This window comes from Lepidochelys kempii, chromosome 16, assembly GCF_965140285.1.
Source record: "Lepidochelys kempii isolate rLepKem1 chromosome 16, rLepKem1.hap1, whole genome shotgun sequence".
NCBI classification, from domain to species: domain Eukaryota; kingdom Metazoa; phylum Chordata; order Testudines; family Cheloniidae; genus Lepidochelys; species Lepidochelys kempii.
In genome coordinates this window covers 7,845,580-7,868,346 of record NC_136395.1, presented here as the reverse complement: position 1 = coordinate 7,868,346, position 22,767 = coordinate 7,845,580, and the positions used below count along the sequence as shown (strand labels likewise).

At 55.4% G+C, this 22,767-nt stretch overlaps 1 protein-coding gene across 12 annotated transcripts in view; it reads left to right on the top strand.

The window, feature by feature from the left end:
- Positions 1-22,767, top strand: part of NDOR1 (NADPH dependent diflavin oxidoreductase 1) — a 47,867-nt gene that overhangs the window by 18,886 nt on the left and 6,214 nt on the right. For 10 of the 12 annotated variants that reach the window (XM_073315002.2, XM_073314998.2, XM_073314994.1 and 7 more), the window contains 8 exons: positions 3,973-4,179; positions 5,894-6,015; positions 9,117-9,337; positions 11,025-11,132; positions 12,217-12,331; positions 13,272-13,418; positions 14,340-14,458; positions 22,643-22,737. In XM_073315002.2, the coding sequence (XP_073171103.1) occupies positions 3,973-4,179; positions 5,894-6,015; positions 9,117-9,337; positions 11,025-11,132; positions 12,217-12,331; positions 13,272-13,418; positions 14,340-14,458; positions 22,643-22,737 (1,134 nt within the window). Of the gene's footprint in view, positions 1-3,972; positions 4,180-5,893; positions 6,016-9,116; positions 9,338-11,024; positions 11,133-12,216; positions 12,332-12,535; positions 12,638-13,271; positions 13,419-14,339; positions 14,459-22,642; positions 22,738-22,767 lie in introns of those variants that run through there. The other 2 variants (XM_078849151.1, XM_078849152.1) reach the window with 2 other exon arrangements.

The window sequence follows — 22,767 nt, the reverse complement described above, 5'->3', positions numbered from 1 at the left end:
ACGTCAGTGTGGGATGGCCTGGAAAGATGCATGACACTCACATCTTCAGGAACTCTGGTCTGTTTGAACAGCTGCAGGAAGGGACTTACTTCCCAGACCAGAAAATTACTGTTGGGGATGTTGAAATACCTATAGTTATCCTCCGGGACCCAGTCTACCCGTTAATGCCATGGCTCATGAAGCCGTACGCATGCACCCTGGACAGTAGTAAGGAGCAGTTCAGCTATAGGCTGAGCAAGTGCAGAATGGTGGTAGAATGTGCTTTTTGGACGTTTGAAAGCGCGCTGGCGCAATTTACTCAGTTAGATCTCAGCGCAACCAATATTCCAGTTGTAATTGCTGCTTGTTGTGTGCTCCACAATATCTGTGAGAGTAAGGGGGAGATGTTTATGGTGGGTGGGAGGTTGAGGCAACTTGCCTGGAGGCCAGTTTTGCACAGCCAAACAACAGGGCAATTAGAAGAACGCAGCAGGGCGTGCTGCGCATCAGAGAAGCTTTGAAAGCCAGTTTCATGACTGGCCAGGGTATGGTCTGACAGTTGTGTTTGTTTCTCTTGAAGTTACCCGCCCCCTATATATATGAAAGGAAATAAAGTCACAATTGTTTAAAAAACGTTCTTTATTATTTGTTCCACAACATATTGAGAGAAATCAGAAGGTAGACCGGGGGAGTGGGGGGTATTGGGTTAGGGAGGTGGAGGAGGAGGGAAGGACAAGTCCAGAAGCCAAATCAAAATTTCGGATATGCCAGCTTTCTGCTGCTTGTGCAATCCTCTGGGGTTGAGTATATGGGTCCTCGTAGCCTTTCTCCCCCCGCCCCCCGTGTTCTTGGGCGTCTGGGTGTGGAGGCTATGGAACTTGGGGAGGAGGGAGGGCGTTTATACAGGGGCTGCAGCGGCAGTCTGTGGTCTTGCTGCCTTTTCCGCATTAGATCCATCATACAGCGGAGCATGTCAGTTTGTTCCCCCATGAGCTTGACCATACCATCCTGCCTGCTCTCATCGCGCGCATCCCTCTTCTCTTCATGTTAATTTAACGCTTTACGCGACTCCGCAATTATTTGCCTCCATGCATTCAACTGGGTCCTATCAGTGTGGGAGGACTGCATTTGCTTGACGAACATGTTGTCCCAAGTCTGTTTTTTCCACCTTCTAATCTGGACCAGCCTCTGGGACGGAATAGATAGGGGCCGCGTTGAAACATTTGCACCTGCGGAAGGAGAAAAAGGGAGGGTAATATTTTAAAGGATACATTTTAGAAACAAAGGGGACACTCTTTCTCAGTGAAACAGGCAATTTATAGTACACAGCACATGTTCTTTCTGTACAAGGTCACATTTTGCCTCTTATACTGAAGTGCCTGCCACTTTGGTGTGAGTAAGCCATCACACGCAGCCGGGCAACAGAATTCAGCTTGCAGGCAGCCATTGGTAAGCCCCAGGGGCATGCGGGGTTCTGCTTCTTCCGCATTCATTTCAATGCTTTCAAACTGCTGGGGCCCCCTTTCCCATAGCAAGCAATGCCTGGTGGGTTTGCCATATAAAAGGAGGGCCTGCAGGCTCTCTAGTATGATTGCTTCATACAACATCCCCCACCCCACCCCCCGCACCCACCACATGGCTTCGATGAGGCTCTGAGCAGGGATGAACCCTTTAAACTAAACGGGAACAGCCCAGCACAGCTGGGTTTTCCCCCCCACCCCCAACCGCGTGGCTCCGATCAGGTTCTCACTCACCAGAAGTGCCTTCTCCAGGGTCATGGTCCAGGAGCCCGCCTTGGGAGTGGGGGAGGCTGTTGGCTCCAGCGTTAAGACTAGTTCCTGGCTAAGGGGGAAAACGGATTCCCCACTTGCCGCCTGTGCACTGTCCTCCTCCTCCTCTTTGTCCTCCAATAACTCATCCTCCTCACTCCATGCAACTCCCCCCTTGCAGGTGTCCATGGACAGTGGTGGGGTACTGGTGGCGTCACCCCCCATAATTGCATGCAATTATGTCCCTGTGTCCCTGGAGTAGCCTCGTTCCGTCATGGCCCTGGAGACTTTAATGTACGTATTTGCGTTTCTTTTTTTGGAACGTAGTTCTGCCGTAACAGATTTGTCTCCCCAACATGCAATGAGATCCAGTACCTCCCGTTCAGACCATGCTGGAGCTCGTCTGCGAATCCAGGACTGCGTGGTCTCTTGCCTGGACTGTGCTGATGGTCACCTGTGCTGATGGTGACCAAACAGGAAAAGAAATTCAGAAGTTCCCGGGGCTTTTACTGCCTACCTGGCTAGTGCATCGGAGTTGAGAGTGTTGTCCAGAGAGGTCACAAGGGAGCATTCTGGGATAGCTCCCAGAGGCCAATAACATTGAATTGCGTCCACAGTACCTGTAACCCAGAACTGCAATCTCGATTTTAGCGCTACTCCACTTGCCGAGGTGGAGTACAGAAATCGGATTAAAGAGCCCTTTAAATCGGAAAAAACGGTTTGGTTGTATGGACGGAATCCGTTTTATTTCGAATTAAGTCGACTAATTGCGAAATAAGCGTGTACTGTAGACCAGGCCTTAGGTTCCAATGGGTAATAGAAGCTGCTGGATACCCAAACTCTATATGTCCTCTAGGGCTAACCCACGCCAAGCACTGGGGGTCCCTTGCTTATGCTTAGAAATCTTTCCCTCTCCATGTCCAGTAGCACAGAGACCCAGTTTCTTCTTATCAAGGATTTTTATTCCCTTATCCCAGAGTTCAGGCTAATGGGATGAGTCCTTGTGTGCATCTCCTCTTCATGAGTGTGGGGGGAGCAATCACCAAAGTCTTTGTCCTCTGAGGTTTCACGATGGCTCATGTGGGCCGTCTTGGGGGCCAGAATAACTGTAGGAAGGCTGTAGGAAGCCAGCCTTTACATTAATTAATGCTTCTTTCCTGTTTGGTGAGCTACACAGTCCCACAGGATTACACTGCAAACTCTTAATATAACCTCATACCATGGGGTACAGGTATTAAGTGAGCTCAATACATGCAGCATCCTACAAGCATTTCATAAAGTCTGGTTCTGTGGGTCTCATCCTTGCCCTGGGGACCCTCCCACAGGGAACTGGGGCTCAGCTTGGTAGTCTCCCCTTCCTCAGTACTGCACAGAGGCCTGGCTGGGGATGTATGCAGGGGAAGAGGGCTCAGGCAGCCTGGGGCTGTGTTACTGTTCCATGGGACCCTGACTTCTGCCCCAGAAGAGGGGCTATGGGATACTGTGCAGTCAACCGCCTGCCATGCTGCATTTCTACCATGGGTTGTGTTCCCAGCCCAGGAGTCCTGCTCTCTGGTGTGGGAACACTGGGGCACCAGCAGGGGAGTCCCGCTACTTCCACGGTTGGGGCCTTCTGGATGCCAGTCCATTCTCCTTTAGCTCTGGAAGGGAGAGCTTCCTCTGCTGTCCCATGTGCGAAAGGCTCCATGGTGGATTCTGCACCACTCTCTGTGTTCCGGGGTGGGCTTTTGCTGCAGGCATTTTCCTGCTGTCTAGTCCATGTGTCAGCAGCCTGGGAGTGGCTCTGCAGGGGTTCTGTGCACCTCGTCCGCACACCTCACGTCCGTGGCGTGCTTGGAAACCTTGCAGATTTACTGTGGCCTCTCTGGGACCATCTGATGCTGGAGCCCGGCTCTGGCTGCCCCAGAATGCATTTGGCCTTGGTTCCTCCCTGTGGAGGATCTGGCTGCGGGGGTTCCACTTGGCAGACTGGCTGGGTTTTGCTCTCTTTTTGCATGGTTGCGGGTCTAGGGTCCCGTTTGCCCTCAGTCTGTGCTCATACTGCAGAGCTAGCCTGGCTCCTGTCAGCAGTTTGGGGCACATTTGAATCCCTCTGAGTTTGGGAGTAGCCTGCAGATGGTACCCAGGCAATGCTCCGGGCTTTGGGGGTGACTGGTGCTAACCATTCCTGGCCCAGAGAGGTCATGCAATGGAGCTGACTGTGCCACATTGTTCTTCCCTGCAGTTTACCCTCCAAGTTCACTCTGCATTTTCTGGAGGAGCACTCCAGTGGCTGCGACGGGGGCCAGTCCCGGCAGGAGGCAGCCAGGCAGGCCCCCTCAGAGCTTCGCCCCTTTGCTGCCCAGATGGTGTCCAACCAGAGGGTCACGGCGGAATCACACTTCCAGGACGTCCGGCTCATTGAGTTTGATGTCACAGGCTCTGGGATTGAGTGAGTCACCCCTAGGCCCACTGGGTTTCTATTGTATGCGTGGAACGGGAGCTGCCCTGGCCCCTCCTTGTGCTCACAGTGACTCCAGACCAGAGGTGGGCAAGCTACGGCCCATGGGACCGTCCTGCCCGGCCCTTGAGCTCCTGGCCGGGGAGGCTGCCCCTGGCCCCTCCCCTGCTGTCCCCCCTCCCCCGCAGCCACACCACATGGGCAGCGCGGCTGGCTCCATCAGGGCAGTGGGGCTGCGAGCTCCTGCCGCTCTGAGCGGCATGGTAAGGGGGGGGGGGGGTGGCATGTGCGTGTAGCAGCGAAGTTGAGTAGGGGGTCCCGGGGGGCAGTCAGGGGACAGGGAGCAGGGGGCTGTTGGATGGGGCGGAGGTTCTGGGGTGGGGCGGTCAGGGGATGGGGGGGTTGGATAGGGCATGGGAGTCCCGGGAGGCCTCTCAGGGGGCGGGGGTGTAGATAGGGGTTGTGGGGGCAGTCCAGGGACAGGGAGCGGGGGGGGGTTGGATAGGGGGTGGGATCCCAGGGGGCCTCTCAGGGGCGGGGGTGTGGATAGGGGTCAGGGGGACAGGGAACAGGGGGGTTGGATAGGTGTGGGAGGCCCAGGGGGCCTGTCGGGGGACAGGGTGTGGATAGGGGTCGGGGCAGTCAGGGGACAGGGAGGTTGGATGGGGGTGGAGTCCTGGGGGGCTGTTAGGGGCAGGGGATGCAAGGAGCGGGCGATCAGGGGACAAGGAGCGAGGTGGGGGGGTTGGATGGGTCGGAGGCTCTGAGGTGGGGGGGAAGTGGATGGGGGCGGGGGCCAGGCTGTTTGGGGGGCACAGCCTTCCCTACCCAGCCCTCCATACAGTTTCACACCCCAGTGTGGCCCCCGTGCTCAAGACAGAGCAGGAGCTGCTGCTGCTCTTTGGAAGGTGTTTTTCTGTGGCAGTGACCCCGTGACCTCAGCCACCCCCTGTCCCTGCTGGATCACTGCCCTGAAGAAGGGGGTTTCCTTTCTCCAGGGGGCTTTTGCTGGCCGGAGCAGAGACTCATTCAGTGGGTTTATCAGTCTGTGCAGGGCCATCAGTCTTTGGCTTTCTGCACCTCTCCTCATTGTCCTGTTGTCAGTCGTCCACCTGCGCAACGGTGGGCCCCACCGCTCTGGTTCACTGCCACTGTACAGCTCTTTGAGTGATGCCCCAGGCAGGCGCTGCTCGGGAGGGGAGCTGACCTGATCCCACAGGAAGGGATGACTCTGTTTGCCAGGCCGCGCAGGCTCCATTTCCCGCTCCCTGGCCACTCCTCTCCAGGTTTCTGTAAGGATGCTGGGCCCCGTGGTTTAATCGGCCCCAGTGGTGCCTGCTCTCCAGCCGTGTAACCCCTGCTGGGCTGGCTCCCTACTCAGCAGAGGTGGTGGAAAGCTGGGCTGTATTTTGGCCCGAACTGGGGATTGGGACGGCACTGCCCCCCGGTCTGGGTCAGGGTAATGTACTGATCGGGATTTGTTTGTTGCTGTTGGAAACCAAGGCGGCAGGGAGCTGGGCAGAGTGATTCCACACGTGGGGGGGCCCTGCAGTGAGGAACAGGCTTCCACCTTCCTTCCGCTGCTTGGCAATCCCCCTTTCAGACCCTGCCCTCTCAGTGGCCTTTGAGCTCCCTTCCCTGCCCTCCCTCTGCTGCGGTTGGCTGTGCAGGGGGAGAGCTGGCATGTGTGCTGCATGCCCTGCAGGTACCAGGCGGGAGACGTGCTGATGGTCCAGCCCCGGAACGCCCCCGAGGACGTGCAGCAGTTCTGCCAGCTTCTGCGCCTGGATCCAGAGAGATGCTTTGTGCTGAAGCCCTCTGAGCCCGGTACGCTCCCCACCCCCTGCTCCTTCCTCTCCGTGCCAGGCTGGGGCCGCCCGTTCGGCGGCTCTGCTCCAGCTCCCGTCTCTGCTCTCTTGGGCTTTGGAGCCTGGGAGATTGCAGGAGAGCTAGTCAGCCACTGATGGATGGACTGTTCAGCTCTGTCTCGTGAGAGCGCTGGCTGTGTGGTCCCACTGCAGAAGTGTGAGATTGGGATTTGACCAGCAGTGTCCAGCCTGTGTCCTCGCCCTCCCCTCTCCTCAGGGCATGACAGGCAGAGCGGGCCCCTCAGTTCCCCCTTGCACCGGGGCGGTGAGACGGAGCTCTGGGCTCCACCTCGGCATCACAGCTGCCTCTCCTCAGAGCTGACCCGTCGGGGGGCTCCTCGCTTTACCGCCTGTGTCAGCTCCAGGGGTTCAGTGTGGGGGCCGAACACCCAGACACGTCCCTCCCAAGGGCCCAGGACTGCCCCAGCGGCATCACTAGGGGACCAGCCCAGACTACCCCTCTGGTCTAGCATTTCAGCCCCAGCGGGCACCAGTGGCTCCTCCGGTGAGACCCCAGGAGCTAGTCTTCCTCCTTTGTCTTTCATAAGAGCCCCAGAAATCAGCACTGGGCTTGTCCATCTCCTCCCCGAGGCCAGCCCAGCCCATCTCCTCCCCAAGTCCCAGCCCGGCCCATTGCCACGCACCCCGAGACCCGCCCCGGCCAGCCCGGCCCATTGCCACCCGCCCCGAGACCCGTCCCGGCCAGCCCGGCCCATTGCCACCCGCCCCGAGACCCGCCCCGGCCAGCCCGGCCCATTGCCACGCTCCCCGAGACCCGCCCCGGCCAGCCCGGCCCATTGCCACCCGCCCCGAGACCCATCCCGGCCAGCCCGGCCCATTGCCACCCGCCCCGAGACCCGCCCCAGCCAGCCCGGCACATTGCCACGCGCCCCGAGACCCGCCCCGGCCAGCCCGGCCCATTGCCACCCGCCCCGAGACCCGCCCCGGCCAGCCCGGCCCATTGCCATGTGCTTAGTGCAGCTCTTCTCCTAGTGGTCAGAAGTCAGAGCCCAAACAGCTGGAGCCCGGCCAGTCTCTTCAGCTTGCCTCAGGAGCACTCCTGTCCTGGGAGTCTGTAAGGCCAGCAGGGGTCCCAGGCTCATCTGTTCTGACCTCCTGTGCGTGACAGGCCACCAGCACGTGCACACTACCCGCAGCAGCCGCAATGAGACCAAAGCGTCACAGCCCACAGGCAGAGAACAGGAGGGACTCAGGTGCACCAGTGTCAGGGAAATGATTAAGTGAGATAATCCTGGCAGTGCCCTGCATACACGCACTGCAGAGAAAGGTGAGCACCCCTGAGATCACTGCCAATCTGAGCTGGGGGAAGACTCCTTCCTGAGCCTACATAGGGCAATCAGCCAGGCCCCAGGCAGGTGAGCAAGATCCAGCCAGCCAATCACCTGAGAGACAGAACGTGCCACCTCTGAGCCCTGGCCCTCCCCGCCCAGTGTTCCGTCTCCAGCCAGGCCAGCCCTGGTGTTTCAGAGGAAAGAAACCAAACCCCAGAGTACAGGGTGGGGAGGGGAGCATCCCCCAGCTGAAGACCTGATGCATGAGTTTTAGGTACGTAAGACATAGCAGCCAGGTCCCTTCTGGTTTGAGCCCTCCCCCCCCCACCATCACAAGCAACCCCATCGTACAATCCACTCAGACACTTGTCCAGCTTTCTCTTGAAGCTAATTAATTCTTTGTCCACCCCCTCCACCTCCTGTTGGGAAGCTGTTCCAGAGGGCTAGACTCTATGCAGAACCCAGCGCAGACTTTTACAATACATTATCGCCCAGATCTGGCCTCAGGAGAGCAGGTCTGCAGTCCTTGCTACCGCCGGTTGGTTGGGTAGGTCCCCCACCACAGGCGGGGACCCACCCGGACAGAAACTTGGAAGGAGACAGATCTTCCAGTAGCTGTACTGCTTGAGGTGGTTTGTCCGTGTGGCCCCCCAGCCACCCTGCCAGCCCTGCTCCTTTCATCGTCCATCTCTGCTAAGGTTCTGAACTAGCAAGGGGACTAAGAGACAGGCAGGGCTGCTCTGCCCTACAAGCCCCCAGGCGGGCGGGCGGGGCACAAGGATGTGCAGGTCACAGGCCAACAGACCCTGCTGATCAAAGATTCACCTCTCACATCCCAGAGGTGCCCGCGCATCGGGAGTGAGATCCACAAACACAAGACCGCTAAGAAAATCACTGTTACTGTGGGTCAGCACCCACTCTTCTCTGCAGCACTCCCAGCCTCCCCCATCTCAGGCTATGGGCCAAACGGGTATGGGGTGAGAAGTGGTGGCTGTGCCGGTGACCAGGGGAGGAGAGCAGTGAGGACTCCTCAGACTGGCAGGAACAATGCTGTGGCCGGTTGCTCAAGCGGTTGCAGATGTGCATTGCACTCAGGTGTGCCTGCATCTAGGGAATGGAGAGCCGGAGATGGTTTTCCTGCCGCTGTCGTTCTTTGAGCTGTGGATGCAGACATGTGTTCCACGACCCACGCTCCATCCCTCTTCATAGGTCTAGTCTGCCTCTCTCGAGGGAAAGAACTGAGGGGGGTTGGGTTGGTGCCACCCTTAAATAGCCGTGGGAGACACAAAGCGCCTGTTGCCCTAACAGATGCTGCTGTAGGAAAAACGTCTTAGACTCTTCCTGCACTATGTGTAAACGCACCTGAGTACAGCACACCTCTGCACCCACAGCTCAAAGCTCAGTTACAACTCAGGTAAATCACCTGTCCTGGGGAGCTTCCACTGGGTTCGACTCGACTGAACTCCCCCATGTGCTGGCAAATCCATTTGCTGGGGTGACTCAGTTACTCTTGCTTTGGCCTCCCCTAGAAACAACAGAATCCACTTCAGCTGGCTGCAGCATCACTCCCACACTGCGTCGTACCTGCCTTCTGCTATTGCAGAGCCTCTCCTGCTCCAGTCGGGCTCTGAGCGGAAGCGAAGCCTGAGGCAGCCCTAGGCGGGGTGGGGGGGAGCTCCTTGGGCAGCTGTGCAGCCAGGCTTCTTGCCCCTTACTTGGGTCAGCGCCAGCCTCCAGAGCTCTCTTGGCCTCATCCCTTCCCTTGCAGGAACCCCCCTTCCTGCGCACTTGCCGCAGCCATGCACCATCCAGCACCTGGTTGCCTGCTACCTGGACATTTCCTGTGTTCCCCGTCGCTCTTTCTTCGAGCTCTTGTCCTGGTTCTCGCCAAACGAACTGGAGCGTGAGAAGCTGCAGGAATTCAGCTCTGCGCAGGGCCAGGAGGAGCTCTGCAGCTACTGCAGCCGGCCCCGCAGGACCACCCTGGAGGTAGGGCAGCTGGAGGAACCTGCCGGGGAGAGTGGGGACTTTCTGTAGGGAGCTGCACTGGGTTCTTGGCTCTGCTTGGCCTTGCCCCTCTCCCTGAAGCTGGGCAAATGGAGATGAAGTAAAGCACAGATATTTTACAGCGAGGGTCAGTAAGGGCCATGTGCCTGTTCCAGCGTTGCCCTGGATGGGCAGCAGGTCAGCCCTTGCGGAGAAGTGTGACTCTGGCGCAGTCCCCGTAACAGCCAAGAGCAGAGTCCCAGGCAGCCCTTGGAGGCCACGGAGGGTTGCAGAGGGGTGAGGTAGGATGAGCTGGGGGGCAAGTGGAGGGGTGGGAAGTTGAGGAAACAAAGAGAAAGTGGTGGGGGTTGTCCTAGTGTGGGGGAGGATTAGGCTGTGCCCTCCTTGCACGTGATTACTTCCCCCCCTGCTCCTCTCATCCCTCGCACAGACCCCAGCCCCACTTCCCTATCCTCCTGGAGGGCTAAGGGCTCTTTCACGAGGAGTCCCATCTCCTTCACCTCACGCTGTCCTAGCTGGGCACTGAACGAGGACAGGGAACTGTGCAATGCACGTGGTCCTGTGCTGAAAGACCCGGGGTGTAATGCACACGCTGTAAATGCTCACGTACAAAGGCACCGTGACCTGGACATTCCCTGACTTGGACTTAATTTGCAACTTTGCTGTTCCCTTCACACATATTTTTTTCCTATGGAATTTCCCGGTTTTTTAATGCGGGGGAGGAAGGGCAAGAAAAGAACCTTCTTTATGGGCTTAGACTGTTTGGCCAGGAAGCCCTAGACACCAGCAGCAAGGTTGGGCTTGCATGCCCCAGTGCTGAAACTGTGTCCTGTACATAGCGCTCTCCACAGTCCCAAGTGCCCTTTCCTCGGTGCAGAGTGCTCTGTGAACGAGGCAAGGCCGGGAGCCCATGGAGGGCTCTGGTGTGGAGGGGGGCAGAGCACAAGCACATCGGGAGGACCTACCAGTGCTGAGGGTGCGGCTGCAGGCTGCCCCGCTCCCAGGTTGCCTTCCAGGAGAACTGAGTGGTAGCAGTGTGTAGAGTCAGAGACTCCCAGGCCGGAAGGGACCGTTGTGATCATCTCGTCTGACCCCTGCATCGCACAGGCCAGAGACCTGCCCCACAGTCATCCCTAGAGCAGACCAGTTAGACAAACATCCAACCCTGATATAAAAATAGCCAGTGATGGGGACTCTACCACGACCATTGGTGAGTTGTTCCAAAGGTTAATTATTCTCACTGTTAAAAACGTCTGTCTTCGTTCTAGTCTGAATTTGTCCAGCTTCAACTTCCAGCCACGGGGCCGTGTTACACCTTTCTCTGCTAGATCGAAGAGCCCATTATTAAATATTTGTTCCCCAGTTAGGTACTTATTGACTGGTTAAGCTAAATAGACTGAGCTCCTTGAGTGTCACTCTAAGGTAGGTTTTCTAATCCTCGTATCATTCTCGTGGCTCTTCTCTGAACCCTCTCCAGTTTGTCAACATCCTTCCTGTGTAGAAGGGGTGTTGGGCATATGCCATCTGTGTCATTGCCAGCACTGGGCAGCTGAGTAAAGGGCTGCTTCTGCCAGGTTTAGGGGTTTCTCTCCATGGGCCCATCCCGAAGGAAGGGCAGACCATCTCCCTGGTCCTGTCCTCCTTTCTCACATCTCTTTGGTGTTTCCAGGTCCTCTGCGATTTCCCTCACACCGCTTGTGCTGTTCCAGTTGACTACCTGCTGGACATCATCCCCCGGATCCAGCCCCGTGCCTTTTCCATCGCCTCCTCCATGCTGGTAAGGAGCTCCAGCATGCCTGTTCTCCCACGTAGATTGCTGGGGCTAGGACTAACAACTCACTGCCTCGAGAAGGCTCTTCGCTCGGGACCCCAACAAGTGCCCAGAGAGGAAGGAGCTGTCTGCTCCTGTATCCTGCAGACATCCACAACTCTCGCAGGCTCCGCCCCTTGCTGTGGGGACTGTTGAATGGCTAATTCTTTGGGGCACCAACCTCCCGCTCTGGCCACTCATGTTTCCTCACTCCTGCGCCCCTGGGAGCCACAGGAGCTTTGGCGTTGAATGTAGCCAAAGGGATGGGCCCTGCTATTTCCCCTGCCCTGTGGACAGAAGGCTGCGTTGCGGTGAGGGGTGTCTGGACTGGGCATGCCGCACGTGGGGACTGTTGGGCCGCCCTGCCTCTGGCTGTGGGTGTGACAGTAGTACCCTATTGCCAGCATGGTTCAGGTAAGGCAGTGGGTGTAGTGGCTGCCTGTTGCCACCAGTAGATGGGACTAAGGAGCCTGTCCTGTGGGGTGAGCGAGGGCGTGAAGATGAGCTGAAGAGTTGCCCAGTAGCCAGTTGGCTTTTCCCTTCCGTCCTGGGGTTCTTAAGCCTTCGGGGCTGGCAAGTCTCCTCGGTCTAGCTGTGTCGAGAGGGCTTCTCCTGGGACTCTCTCCTGCATCCGAGGCGCCCTGTGCGTGCAGGGAGCTGGCTGGTCAGGGTGTCACAGCGGAACTTTCAAGGAGGAATTCCCTGTTCTGCTGTCAAAATGGCAGCCTCAGGCTAGGAAGTACAAACCGCGTGGGGAGAGCACAGGGCCCAGGAACTGCCTCCCCAGTCTGACCACTGGCCCCCTCCTGCAAACCAGTGCTCCAGCCGCTCCCGTGTCCCATCTCCTACCGCATCAGCAGAGCCCGTCAGTCCCTCTGGTTCTGCACCATCTCCCCCGTACTCATCTCTGGCTGGGCTAGGTGCCCTTTGAGGGGCTTTGCCCTGGTCTTCCATGGTGTTAGTCGGGAGGGCCTGGCTGACTCTGCTCAGCCCAGCACCCAGGCTGCTCTGGCTTGGGCCACTGTTTCACATTGCACCTTTCTGCCCCCAGGCTCTCCCCAACAGACTCCAGATCCTCCTGGCTGTGGTGCAGTACAAGACTCGTCTCAGCAAACCCCGACGTGGCCTCTGCTCTACCTGGCTGGCATCCCTCAACCCTCAGCAAGGTAACTGGTCATTCGATATCACAGGCAGAGCTCTGGGTGCTCCACTGCTCCTAGGCTATGGGCATGCCCCCTTCTGTGTCAGAGAGAGCCTGCATGTAGTTGGACATGGGTTAGCTTGGCGAGAGGCCAAACGCACTGCCTCCCTCTTCTTCATGGTACTTTGTGAACAGTGACCCACTGCCCTGCTTTCCCCTTGGCACGCAGCCTCTCTTTGACTGTCCCCACCCTAAGGACCCGAGCTCCTCTCCCTCTTCCGAACCCTCCTGCAGAACAAGTGCTGAGTCCAGCCTCCAGGGTCCTGCACTGACACTGGGCAGGCAAGTGTTTCCTTTAAATGCATCACCCTTGTCCATCTCTCCCTCCCTAGGGGCGTGGCCCTCTGCTCCCTCACGGGGATCCCCGAGGAGGAGATGCGGGGCAGGAAGTCATCCATCTGTCAGGGTAGCTGGACCTTCCCACGCTGCTCTCACCGAGGTCAATCCTGCCGCCCCGAATGCCATCCTCGGGGTGACCAATTCTCCAGCACGGCCCCTCCTGCCCACCGGGGCCAGGTCTGTGCGAGGAGCTGGCCCTGGTGCTGCTACCTGCTGGCATGGTCTCTGGGGTTCACTCCAGCGCCTGGTAGAACAATAAAGATTTGGCTCCATGGATGGAAGAACGATGGGGTCATATTTAGTCCATCTCCCCAAACGCTCTGAGCGTGCCCACAGGGCTGCAGCAATTAGCGGGTTCCTCGGGCCCATAACATGCTTTTGCTGCTTCCTTCTCTGCTCCATCTGTACTTCTCCCTATAGTGCAGGATAACGGTTGGCTGGCACAGGGCCGAGCTGCCCCCAGGGCAGTGCTCTGCTCGGCGGACACCTGTCACTTACATTGCAATTGCAGTTCTAGGACCTGCAGTGGTTGAGGCATGACTGTACCTAGCCTGTTCCTTTTGCAGGGGATGTCCGGGTGCCTCTGTGGGTGAAGAGGGGAGGAATGAAGTTCCCTGCAGAGCCAGACACCCCCATAATCATGATTGGCCCTGGCACGGGAGTGGCACCCTTCAGAGCAGCCATACAAGAGCGCGTTGCACATGGCAGGAAGGGTGAGGAGCTCGCCTGGGAATGATTCCTGCAGGCCCCGTCCTTGCTGCCAAGGGGTGCGCCCAAGGCAAGGGGGAGGGGTGTGGCTCAGGAGATCGGGTACAAGAAGTGGACCAGAATAAATTGTCCGTGGGGACATAGCGACTGCACAAGGCCCCGGCTGCACTATTGGACTGTGTCCCTGGGACAGCAGCCAGGCCTCTGGAGCAGGGTGGGACAAGTGGGGTCTCTGGAGTTCAGGCCCTGTGAGGCGGGTCTCTGGTACATGGGCCCCATGGGAAGAGGGGGGCCCCCCTCAGATTGGAGGGTCTATGCTCTGCCCAGGGAGGGGCAGTTCTGATGTCCCTTCAGGGCTGTGGGTGGGGGGCAGAACCTTGGAGACTTGGGGGAATCCCTGGTGGGTGGCCCTCAAGCTGGGGGTTGGGGGCTCCTGGTATTGGGCCCTTCGGAGAAGGGGGCTGGTCAATTATCCTATGTCCCATGGCAAAGAGCAGGGCAGGCCAGAGCAAGGGCCAATATCGGACACATGCTCAGAGCTGCCTGTGTCTGAACGGCAGTCCATGGAGTCCACGGGTCCCAGCAGGCTTCCTTTTGAGCCCCAAGGGTTTGACTGGAGTGCGAGCATTGCATGCTGGGCCCTGTTGTCTCCACAGACGGCCCCTGGGATTAAGGATGAAAGCGAACAGTTCATGTAGGCCAAAGCCAGTCCTGGGCAATTTTCTGCATGATCCTGCTTTGGACGGGGCCTTCTCTGGAGCATCTCATAGGCTGACCTATAGGGCTGGGCCCAGTGCCCTCCATGGCTGGCTCCTGACGTTTGCTCCCCTGCCCGCACCCTTGGGGAGGCTGGCTGTGTCTCCGCTCAGAGTCGAGTCCTCGGGGAGCTCTGTTCACTCCAATGTTCCGCTTTGATTTCTCTGCAGGGAACTATTTATTTTTTGGCTGCCGCCAGAAATCCAAGGACTTTTACTGCAGGGCTGAATGGCAGGAGCTGGTGAAGAGCGGGCACCTGACTCTCTTTACAGCCTTCTCCAGGGACCAGGTTAGTAACTGTGCAAGGAGCGGCCGCCAGCGGGTGCAGACAAGGGCCAGGGGACAGTGCCCTGTGATGGGCTCTCAGTGTGGGATGGCTTTGCTGAGCTCCTGCTGAGTGACGGGCAGAGCACACCCCCACCTGCTGCAGGATGGCAGGGGCTCGTTGCTAAATGGCAGACACCTTGGAGCAGGACACAGATCAGGGGGAGAGGGGAGCCTTGCGTCCAAACTAGAACTGCAGCCTGATGTGTCCTGGACCTTGGCCAGTACCATGGCCCCCCTCCCTATGGGACGTGGCAGTCGCACAAGGGGCTTGGTGCTTGTAAGTGGTTTGGACAGGCCAGTTAGGCTGCTGTGCTGTAGGCTGAATCAGTGACCTCCCATCTCCTTGAGCAGTGCTGGGATTCTGCAGTCCGGCTCCCTGAGCCTGCAGGGCTGGTTCGATGCGCCCAGTCCTTGGGGAAGGGATCTCCTTTCCTGGGCAGAGCTGGGGCGAGCTCTGGAGGAGGGGGGCACTGGGGCTGTGTTAGCCCTGTGCTGCGTGAAGTGCAGGCTGTCAGTGAAGTGCCATCACAAATGAACCAGTGCCCAGCAGAGAGTTGAGGGCACTGGGCTGTGGGTGCTGCCTGTCTCCAGATGACTTGGCCTGGCTGAGTCACTGACTGTCCTGTGGATTTGTCTGCCAGACTCTAGCTGGGATGGAGCTGTTCTGCCTGCCTGCGTTTCCCCTCTAGTTAGGATATTCCTCTGTTTCCTGTCCTAAAGCACTGCGTAGCCTTGTTGTGTGCTGCCAGAGAGCTGCACATCCCAGCCAGCGGGGCTGCGCCTCTGGGAAGCAGCAAATCCTTCAGAAATCCCTTGTAAAGTGCTTTGGTGTCTTCCCCTCCCTTTTGGTTCAGCAGAACCAGCCCCATTCAGGGTGAAACACAAACCTCATTTTGGTGCCCTTCGCTTTTCCTCAATAACTTCTTTTCTGTACAAAGAGAGCCCCTTGCATCGGGTCTCATCGCCTCCCCCATACCAAAGCAAGCTCTCTCTGCTGCAGGCTGGGAAGGCAGACAGTGGGAGAGAGGGCAAGTGTCATGTTGTTTCTGCTGTTAAACACACGGTGTGGGAAGGGGAGGAGGTGAGTCCTGAGAGAGACGAGGTTGGGGATCAGCCTGGACATTCAGTGGAAATGCGTCCAGTGCACAACAGTCATTTCCAAAGCCCCCCTCCAGGGACAAGGCAAAAAGGAGCGTAGTCACACATTACCAGCCAGTGCATGTCCTCGCCAGGGAGCTGTGTGCCCTGGAAGGGTAGAGTGGAAGGTGCAGCAAGAGGCATGGCACGCTGGGGGGGACCTGCAGCCTCAGAAGGAGCCCTCCCTGGGCAGGAGAAGGCTGGGAGGGGCCTGCCTGGGGCACTGGGGGGACCCCTTCTAGCCAGAGGCTGTTTGAAAGATGGGCACTGGAGCTGGCCTGGGAGAGGCCCCTGTGCAGGATCTGTGCAGCTAGCTAATGGCACTGTGCTTCTCCCCAGGGCACTGCCCCGCACCTTGCTGCTGCCTGCTCACCTGTGGTATCTGCCCTTGGCCAGCAGGTGGCTGAGACCCTGCTGGACCTTTTCTTTCTCTGCTGGGCCATCTGAGAGACAGGCCCAGCACTCAGGGAGGGCGTTCCCTCTGCTTGTGAGGGGCTGGCGCTGTCAGCTGCAGGTCCCCACCATCCTGCTGTCCCTAGCACAAGCTACACCCCACTCAGGCCATGTGACAGCCTTTCCAGGGTTCACATGGCCTGCAGGGGCCCTTGCTTCCCAGTGACCCTTCCCAGTCATTTGAGGCCAGGTCTACGCTACAGGCTGAGAGTGGTATGACTGTGTCGCTCAGAGGTGTGAAAATCTCCCCCCTCTGCCCCCGAGCGAGGTATCCCCCGGTGCAGACAGCGCTGGGTCGGCTCCTCCTGTGACCTAGCTCCTGCCTCTGGGGAAGGTGGAGAACCTGCGATGGGAGACGCTCTCCTGTTGGTGCCGGGGTGTCCCCTCTGAAGTGCGACAGCGGGACAGCCGCATTGGTGCAGCATTTCAAGTGTGATCTGCCCCTGGGCTGAAGGGAGAGCAGGATTCCAGAGACACGCATGACGCGCTTCAGCCCTGAGAGTGGCTGGCGGGATGCTGAGCAAGAGCCCAGAGGCTGTGCCGGAGTCACCGAAGGATGTGGGAGCGTGCTGGGCTGATGTCGGTGTCACCCAGGCTGGGGGAGGGGAGTGCCTTTTCTTAGCTAATAGCGTAGTTTCTCACCCCCAAAGTTCAGACTTTCACAGCGTTTGCTGGCCCCAAGGAGCCATGACCCAGTCTTTCATGAAGTACCCCTGTTTGTCCAGGTGTCTCCTCAGTGAATGGATATAGAGTGTCTTTCTCCACCCTGTGATATACTGAATCAGTCTTTTATCTTTATTCATAGACAAGGCCATCCCCTTGTTGTCATATTGTTCCTTCTCACTGCCAGGTGGTTTTGATCTTTTATCGTTATCTTTGATGGTTTTCCATCGACTTTTCTGGGTTGCTGCAGTGGTAGACAACTGAGCAATACATTACACAACTACCTAGCCAGAGAGGGGTGACAATTCCTTCTTGCTTGAATGGCCATCACCAAGACATAGGATTCCCTGCTGCTTCACTTTCCCTCCAAGACCATAAGGGCATAATTTTCAATATAGTTACATTATTCCTTAAATACAACCGTACACACATCTCACAATGAGTATTGATAAGTGACCAGCTTTCATTGGAGACCTGCTATCCTTTATGGATAAATACCATGAAAGTGGTGTATTAGGTGTAGTGAGTTTGCCAGGTCTGAGACAGGAGTTGCTTGGAAGAACAGCGAGCCTTTTGCCAGCTAGCACCAATGGGGCTCCGTGTCACAACCACCCTCTCATTTCCCTAGTTCTCCAGCCCCATCCATGCCTCTTCCGAAGCAGGAAAGAGACTGATCCCAATCCAAAGCCATCTGACTGGCTTATTTTCAGTGTGCCACATTCAGGTTTAGACGCATTGTAATGTAGGTGCTTACAATCCACCCGGAATACTGGTGTTCCCAGCTAGCTCTGGGTGTTTTAAGAACCTGTTCGGAGCCCCAGCCTGGCAGGACTGCTGTCAGCACTTCACCAATTCATATCAATGATGCTGACATTGAGCTTTGGGTGGCCATGGCTGCCACACGCTCACTCGCCTTTAGTGAAGTTTTTGGCCAAAATTTTATCAATAGAGCTGTGCACCTCAGAGTACCTTACAGCAGCCTGCCCAATATGGGTCCCAGCTGGAAAGAATGGACATAACTGATGTACTCATGACACTGATGGCGTGCCACAGTGCCAGCCAGTATCACAGGTTACTTTGGGGACATCTCCCATAGGGACAGTGTGTTCCAGATCTCCAGACTGTAGCTCAAAGGGGTCCTGAAATTGCCCTTCCATCAGAGGTCATCAGAGGTCAAGTTGGTGCGTGGGATATCTTCCTGTACTTATGTACCAAATTGCAAGAGCCTGGCTCAGTGTGGGTGTGGAAATGAAGTGTCAGTCACCTGTCATAGTGTCTGGATTGGGTCTCACTGCATTAAGGCTGCATAGATCAATAATTTCTAATGGGTTAGTAAATGATTTATGGCACTTATAAGCATAAGCCCACGTGAGTAGCCTGTGTTAGTAGACTGGCTATAAGTAGATGGTGTTACAGACGGGTATGGACCAAGGTTTCAAGACTCTCTAACAATCTCTTCGATTTGATTAACCATTTGGTAAAGCTCCTGTTACCCCTTTACTATGTTTACATAGAATCATAGAAATGTAGGGCTGGAAGGAACCTCGAGAAGTTATCAAGTCCAGCCCCCTGCACTGTGGCAGGACAAAGTAAACCTGGACCAGCCCTGACAGGGGTTTGTCCAACTTTTTTTTAAAAGCTTTCAATGATGGGGATTCCACAACCTCCCTTGGAAGCCTGTTCCAGAGTTTAACTACCCTTAAAGAGTTAGAAACTTTTACCTAATATCTAACCTAAATCTCGCTTGCTGCAGATTAAGCCCATGACTTCTTGTCCTCCCTCCAGTGTACCTGGAGAACAATTGATCACCATCGTCTCTGTAACAGCCCTTAACATATTGGAAGACTCTTACTAGGTCCCCCCTCAATCTTCTTTTCTCAAGACTAAACATGCCCAGGTTTTTTTCAACCTTTCCTCACAGATGAGGTTCAACAAGGACAAGTGCAGAGTCCTGCACTTAGGATGGAAGAATCCAATGCACTGCTACAGACTAGGGACCGAATGGCTCGGCAGCAGTTCTACAGAAAAGGACCTAGGGGTTACAGTGGACAAGAAGCTGGATATGAGTCAACAGTGTGCACTTGTTGCCAAGAAGGCCAGTGGCATTTTGGGATGTATAAGTAGGGGCATTGCCAGCAGATCGAGGGACGTGATCGTTCCCCTCTATTCGACACTGGTGAGGCCTCATCTGGAGTACTGTGTCCAGTTTTGGGCCCCACACTACAAGAAGGATGTGGAAAAATTGGAAAGAGTCCAGTGGAGGGCAACAAAAATGATTAGGGGACTGGAACACATGACTTATGAGGAGAGGCTGAGGGAACTGGGGATGTTTAGTCTTCAGAAGAGAAGAATGAGGGGGGATTTGATAGCTGCTTTCAACTACCTGAAAGGGGGTTCCAAAGAGGATGAGTCTAGACTGTTCTCAGTGGTAGCAGATGACAGAACAAGGAGTAATGGTCTCAAGTTGCAGTGGGGGAGGTTTAGGTTGGATCTTAGGAAAAACTTTTTCACTAGGAGGGTGGTGAAACACTGGAATGTGTCACCTAGGGAGTTGGTGGAATCTCCTTCCTTAGAAGTTTTTAAGGTCAGGCTTGACAAAGCCCTGGCTGGGATGATTTAATTGGTGATCGGTCCTGCTTTGAGCAGGGGGTTGGACTAGATGACCTCCTGAGGTCCCTTCCAACCCTGATATTCTATGATCTATGATTTTAAACCTTTGATCATTTTTGTTGCTCTCCTCTGGACTCTCTGCAGTTTTCCCACTTCCTTCCTAAATTGTGGTACACCACTACTCCAGCTGGGGCCTCACCAGTATCTTGCATACAACACTCCTGTTAATACACCCCAGAATCCTATCAGCCTTTTTTGAAGCGGCATCACATTGTTGACTTATATTCAGTTTGTGATCCACTATAGCCCCAGATCCTTTTCGGCAGTACAACCGCCTAGACCATTACTCCCCATTGTGTAGTGGTGCATTTGATTTTTCCTTTCTAACTGAAGTATTTTGCACTTGTCTTTACTGAATTACATCTGGTTGAATTCAGATCAGTTCTCCAATTTGTCACGGTCATTTTGAATTTTAAACCTGTCCTCAAAAGTGCTTGTAACCCCTCCCAGTTTGGTGTCATCTGTAAATGTTATAAGTATACTCTCCATTCCATTATCCAAGTCATTAATGAAAATATTGAATAGTAGTGGACCCAGGCCTGACCCCTGTGGAACCCCACTAGATCCATCCTCCCAATTTGACCGTAAACCATTGATAACTACTCTTTGATTACAGTATTGCAACTTGTTTCACACCCACTTCATAGTAAATTCATCTAGACCACGTTTCCCTAATTTACCTATGAGAATGTCATGCAGAATTATGTCAAAAGCCTTACTAACATCAAGGTATATCATGTCTACTGCTTCTCCCCGTGCACTACATCAGTAATCCTCTGAAAGAAGGAAATTAGGTTGGTTTGGCATGATTTGTTCTTGACAGATCCATGCTGACTATTCCTTATAACCCTGTTATCCTCGAAGTGCTTACGAACTTACTGTTTAATAATTTGCTTCAGTATCTTTCTAAGTATTGAAGTTAGGCTGACTGGTCTATAATTCCCTGGGTCCTCCTTGAGCCCCCTTTTAAAGACAGGTGCTGTTTGCGCCCTTCTCCAGTCTCCTGGGACCTCTCCCATCCTCCAGGAATTCTCAAAGATAATTGCTAATGGCTCTGAGTTTGCTTCAGCTAGTTCCTTAAGTACCCTAGGATGAATTTCACTCAGGCCCTGCTGACTTGAATAGATCTAACTTATCTAAACATTCTTAGAATCATAGAATATCAGGGTTGGAAGGGACCTCAGGAGGTTATCTAGTCCAACCCCCTGATCAAAGCAGGGCCAATCTCCAATTTTTGCCCCAGATCCCTAAATGGCCCCCTCGAGGATTGAACTTACAACCCTGGGTTTAGCAGACCAATGCTCAAACCACTGAGCTATCCCTCCCCTTCTTTAAGCTGTTCTTTCCCTATTTTGGCTTGTGTTTCTTCTGTCTGGTTGTCAATATTAATTTTATTGAGTATCTAATTATCATTAATCTCTTCAGTGAAGACTGAAGCAAAATAGGCATTAAGTAACTCAGCTTTCATGATGACCTCAGTTGTTAGCTCTCCTTCCTTGCTAAGTAGAGGACCTATGCTTTCCTTTGTCTTTCTCTTGCTCCTAATGTATTTAAAGAACCTCTTATTGCCAGGAGTAACTCATTTTGTGCCTTAGCCTTTCTGATTTTGCCCCTACGCACTTGTGCTTTTCTTTTGTACTCTTCCTTATCAGTTGGGCCATGTTTCCACTTTCTGTAGGATTCCTTTTTGATTTTCAGGTCATTAAAGAGCTCCTGATGGAGCCATATTGGCCTCTCACTATTCTTGCTGTCTTTCCTTCGCATCTGAATAGTGTGCAGTTATGTCTTTAATACTGTCTCCTTGAGGAACTGCTCTTCTGAACTCCTTTTTCCCTTTGATTTTCTTCCCATGGGACCTTGCTCCACTTCTGTGAGTTACTCTGAGGTGTGACATTGCAGGGTGCTCTGTAGTGGCTGGGGGAATGTCACTGAAAGCATGGAGGGTGTTTGAGCCAGGGATGTCTGGCAGGGGATCTTGCCCAGACCAGCCTCCCTGCTGAGAGCAGAAACCATTACAGGGCCAGACTAAAGGGGCAAAAGACAGCAATCTCCTGGGCTCGCACCCAGCTATATCTCCAATGCCAAAGACCCCTGGCAAGTGTGAAAGGTGCACCCAGTGCCCTCCCAACTCCGGCTGAGGTTGTTCCAGCCCTCTCTAGTGGCAGAGAGGGAACCCATCGGAGATGCTCTCCCTCACCCAGCTGGCCCACCCTGGAGGTGTCTCCAGGCTGCGTACAGACAGGCAGTGGTGGAGCACGAGCAGTTAGACGTCTGATATCCGAGTGCCCGGCTGTGCTTGGGCTGATGGGTGCCAGGCTGTCTCCTGTGGGCATAGCTGCATCAGAGGCATTGGTGCTTCTGTCATTCTCCCCTGGGAATTCTGCCTTGGGAGGGCAGCTTTAAATTCCTGCCCGTGCTCCGTAGGAGCTCAGCTGGAGGGAGGCTGCTTAGGAGATGCTCTGAATCCGGTAATCTCCTAGTCAGCCTGGCCCCCTCCTCTCAGGCCAGCCCTGCCCACTTTCTCCGCTGCACCAGCTAGCTCTAGGCCCAGAGGGGAGTGGGGTTTGGGGCAGATTCTGGCAGTGGGGTTCACAGCCCGGGTTGGCCATGGAGCAGATGCCGGCAGGAGCGGTCTCAAACACTGGCACTTGGGGTGAGGTAGGGGAGCTGCAGTCAGGACAGGTGCAGGACTCTCGCTGGCAGGAGTGCCTTGCTGGGCACTTGTCTAAAGAAGTGCAGCGCTGCTTGCTTATTTCAGCACTGGCTTGCGGGAGAAGGGACTGCTTCTAGGGACCCTGCTCCTTGGAGCTTCTCTGACTTATGGCCCAGCAGCACCTCAGCCCGTGCCAACAGCTGCTTGAGGGGGAGAGGCAGGGACGGGATCGGTGTCCTGAAAGGAAACCATTTATGGTAGCCACTCAGCTCCATGTGTGATCCATGTGTGGCCATCTCCCAGTGCCACAGGCCCTCTGGACCTTATCTGTCTGTGAGCTTGAGGATCTCCTGTGTGAGCAGAGATCATAAGGCCTTATTCTGTAGAGCCTACAAAGTGCCTGGTTTGATGCCTTCTGATGTCATAGAATAAACTGGCCTGTTGAAACACTAAATAACTGACCAGTGCGATCCTGCTCTCACCCTAGGGATGGGCAAGGTGCATTAGTTCTGGTGTCTACACCAATAACTGGATATGGCTGGCTAGCATGGGGTGTGTGTTTCCCTGCAGGAGGAGAAGATTTATGTTCAGCACAGAATTAGAGAGAACAAAGGACTGGTCTGGGATCTACTGAGCCGTGGGAACGCTCACATCTACCTGGCGGGGTGAGTATCTCGCTGCACCAGGAGCGCTGC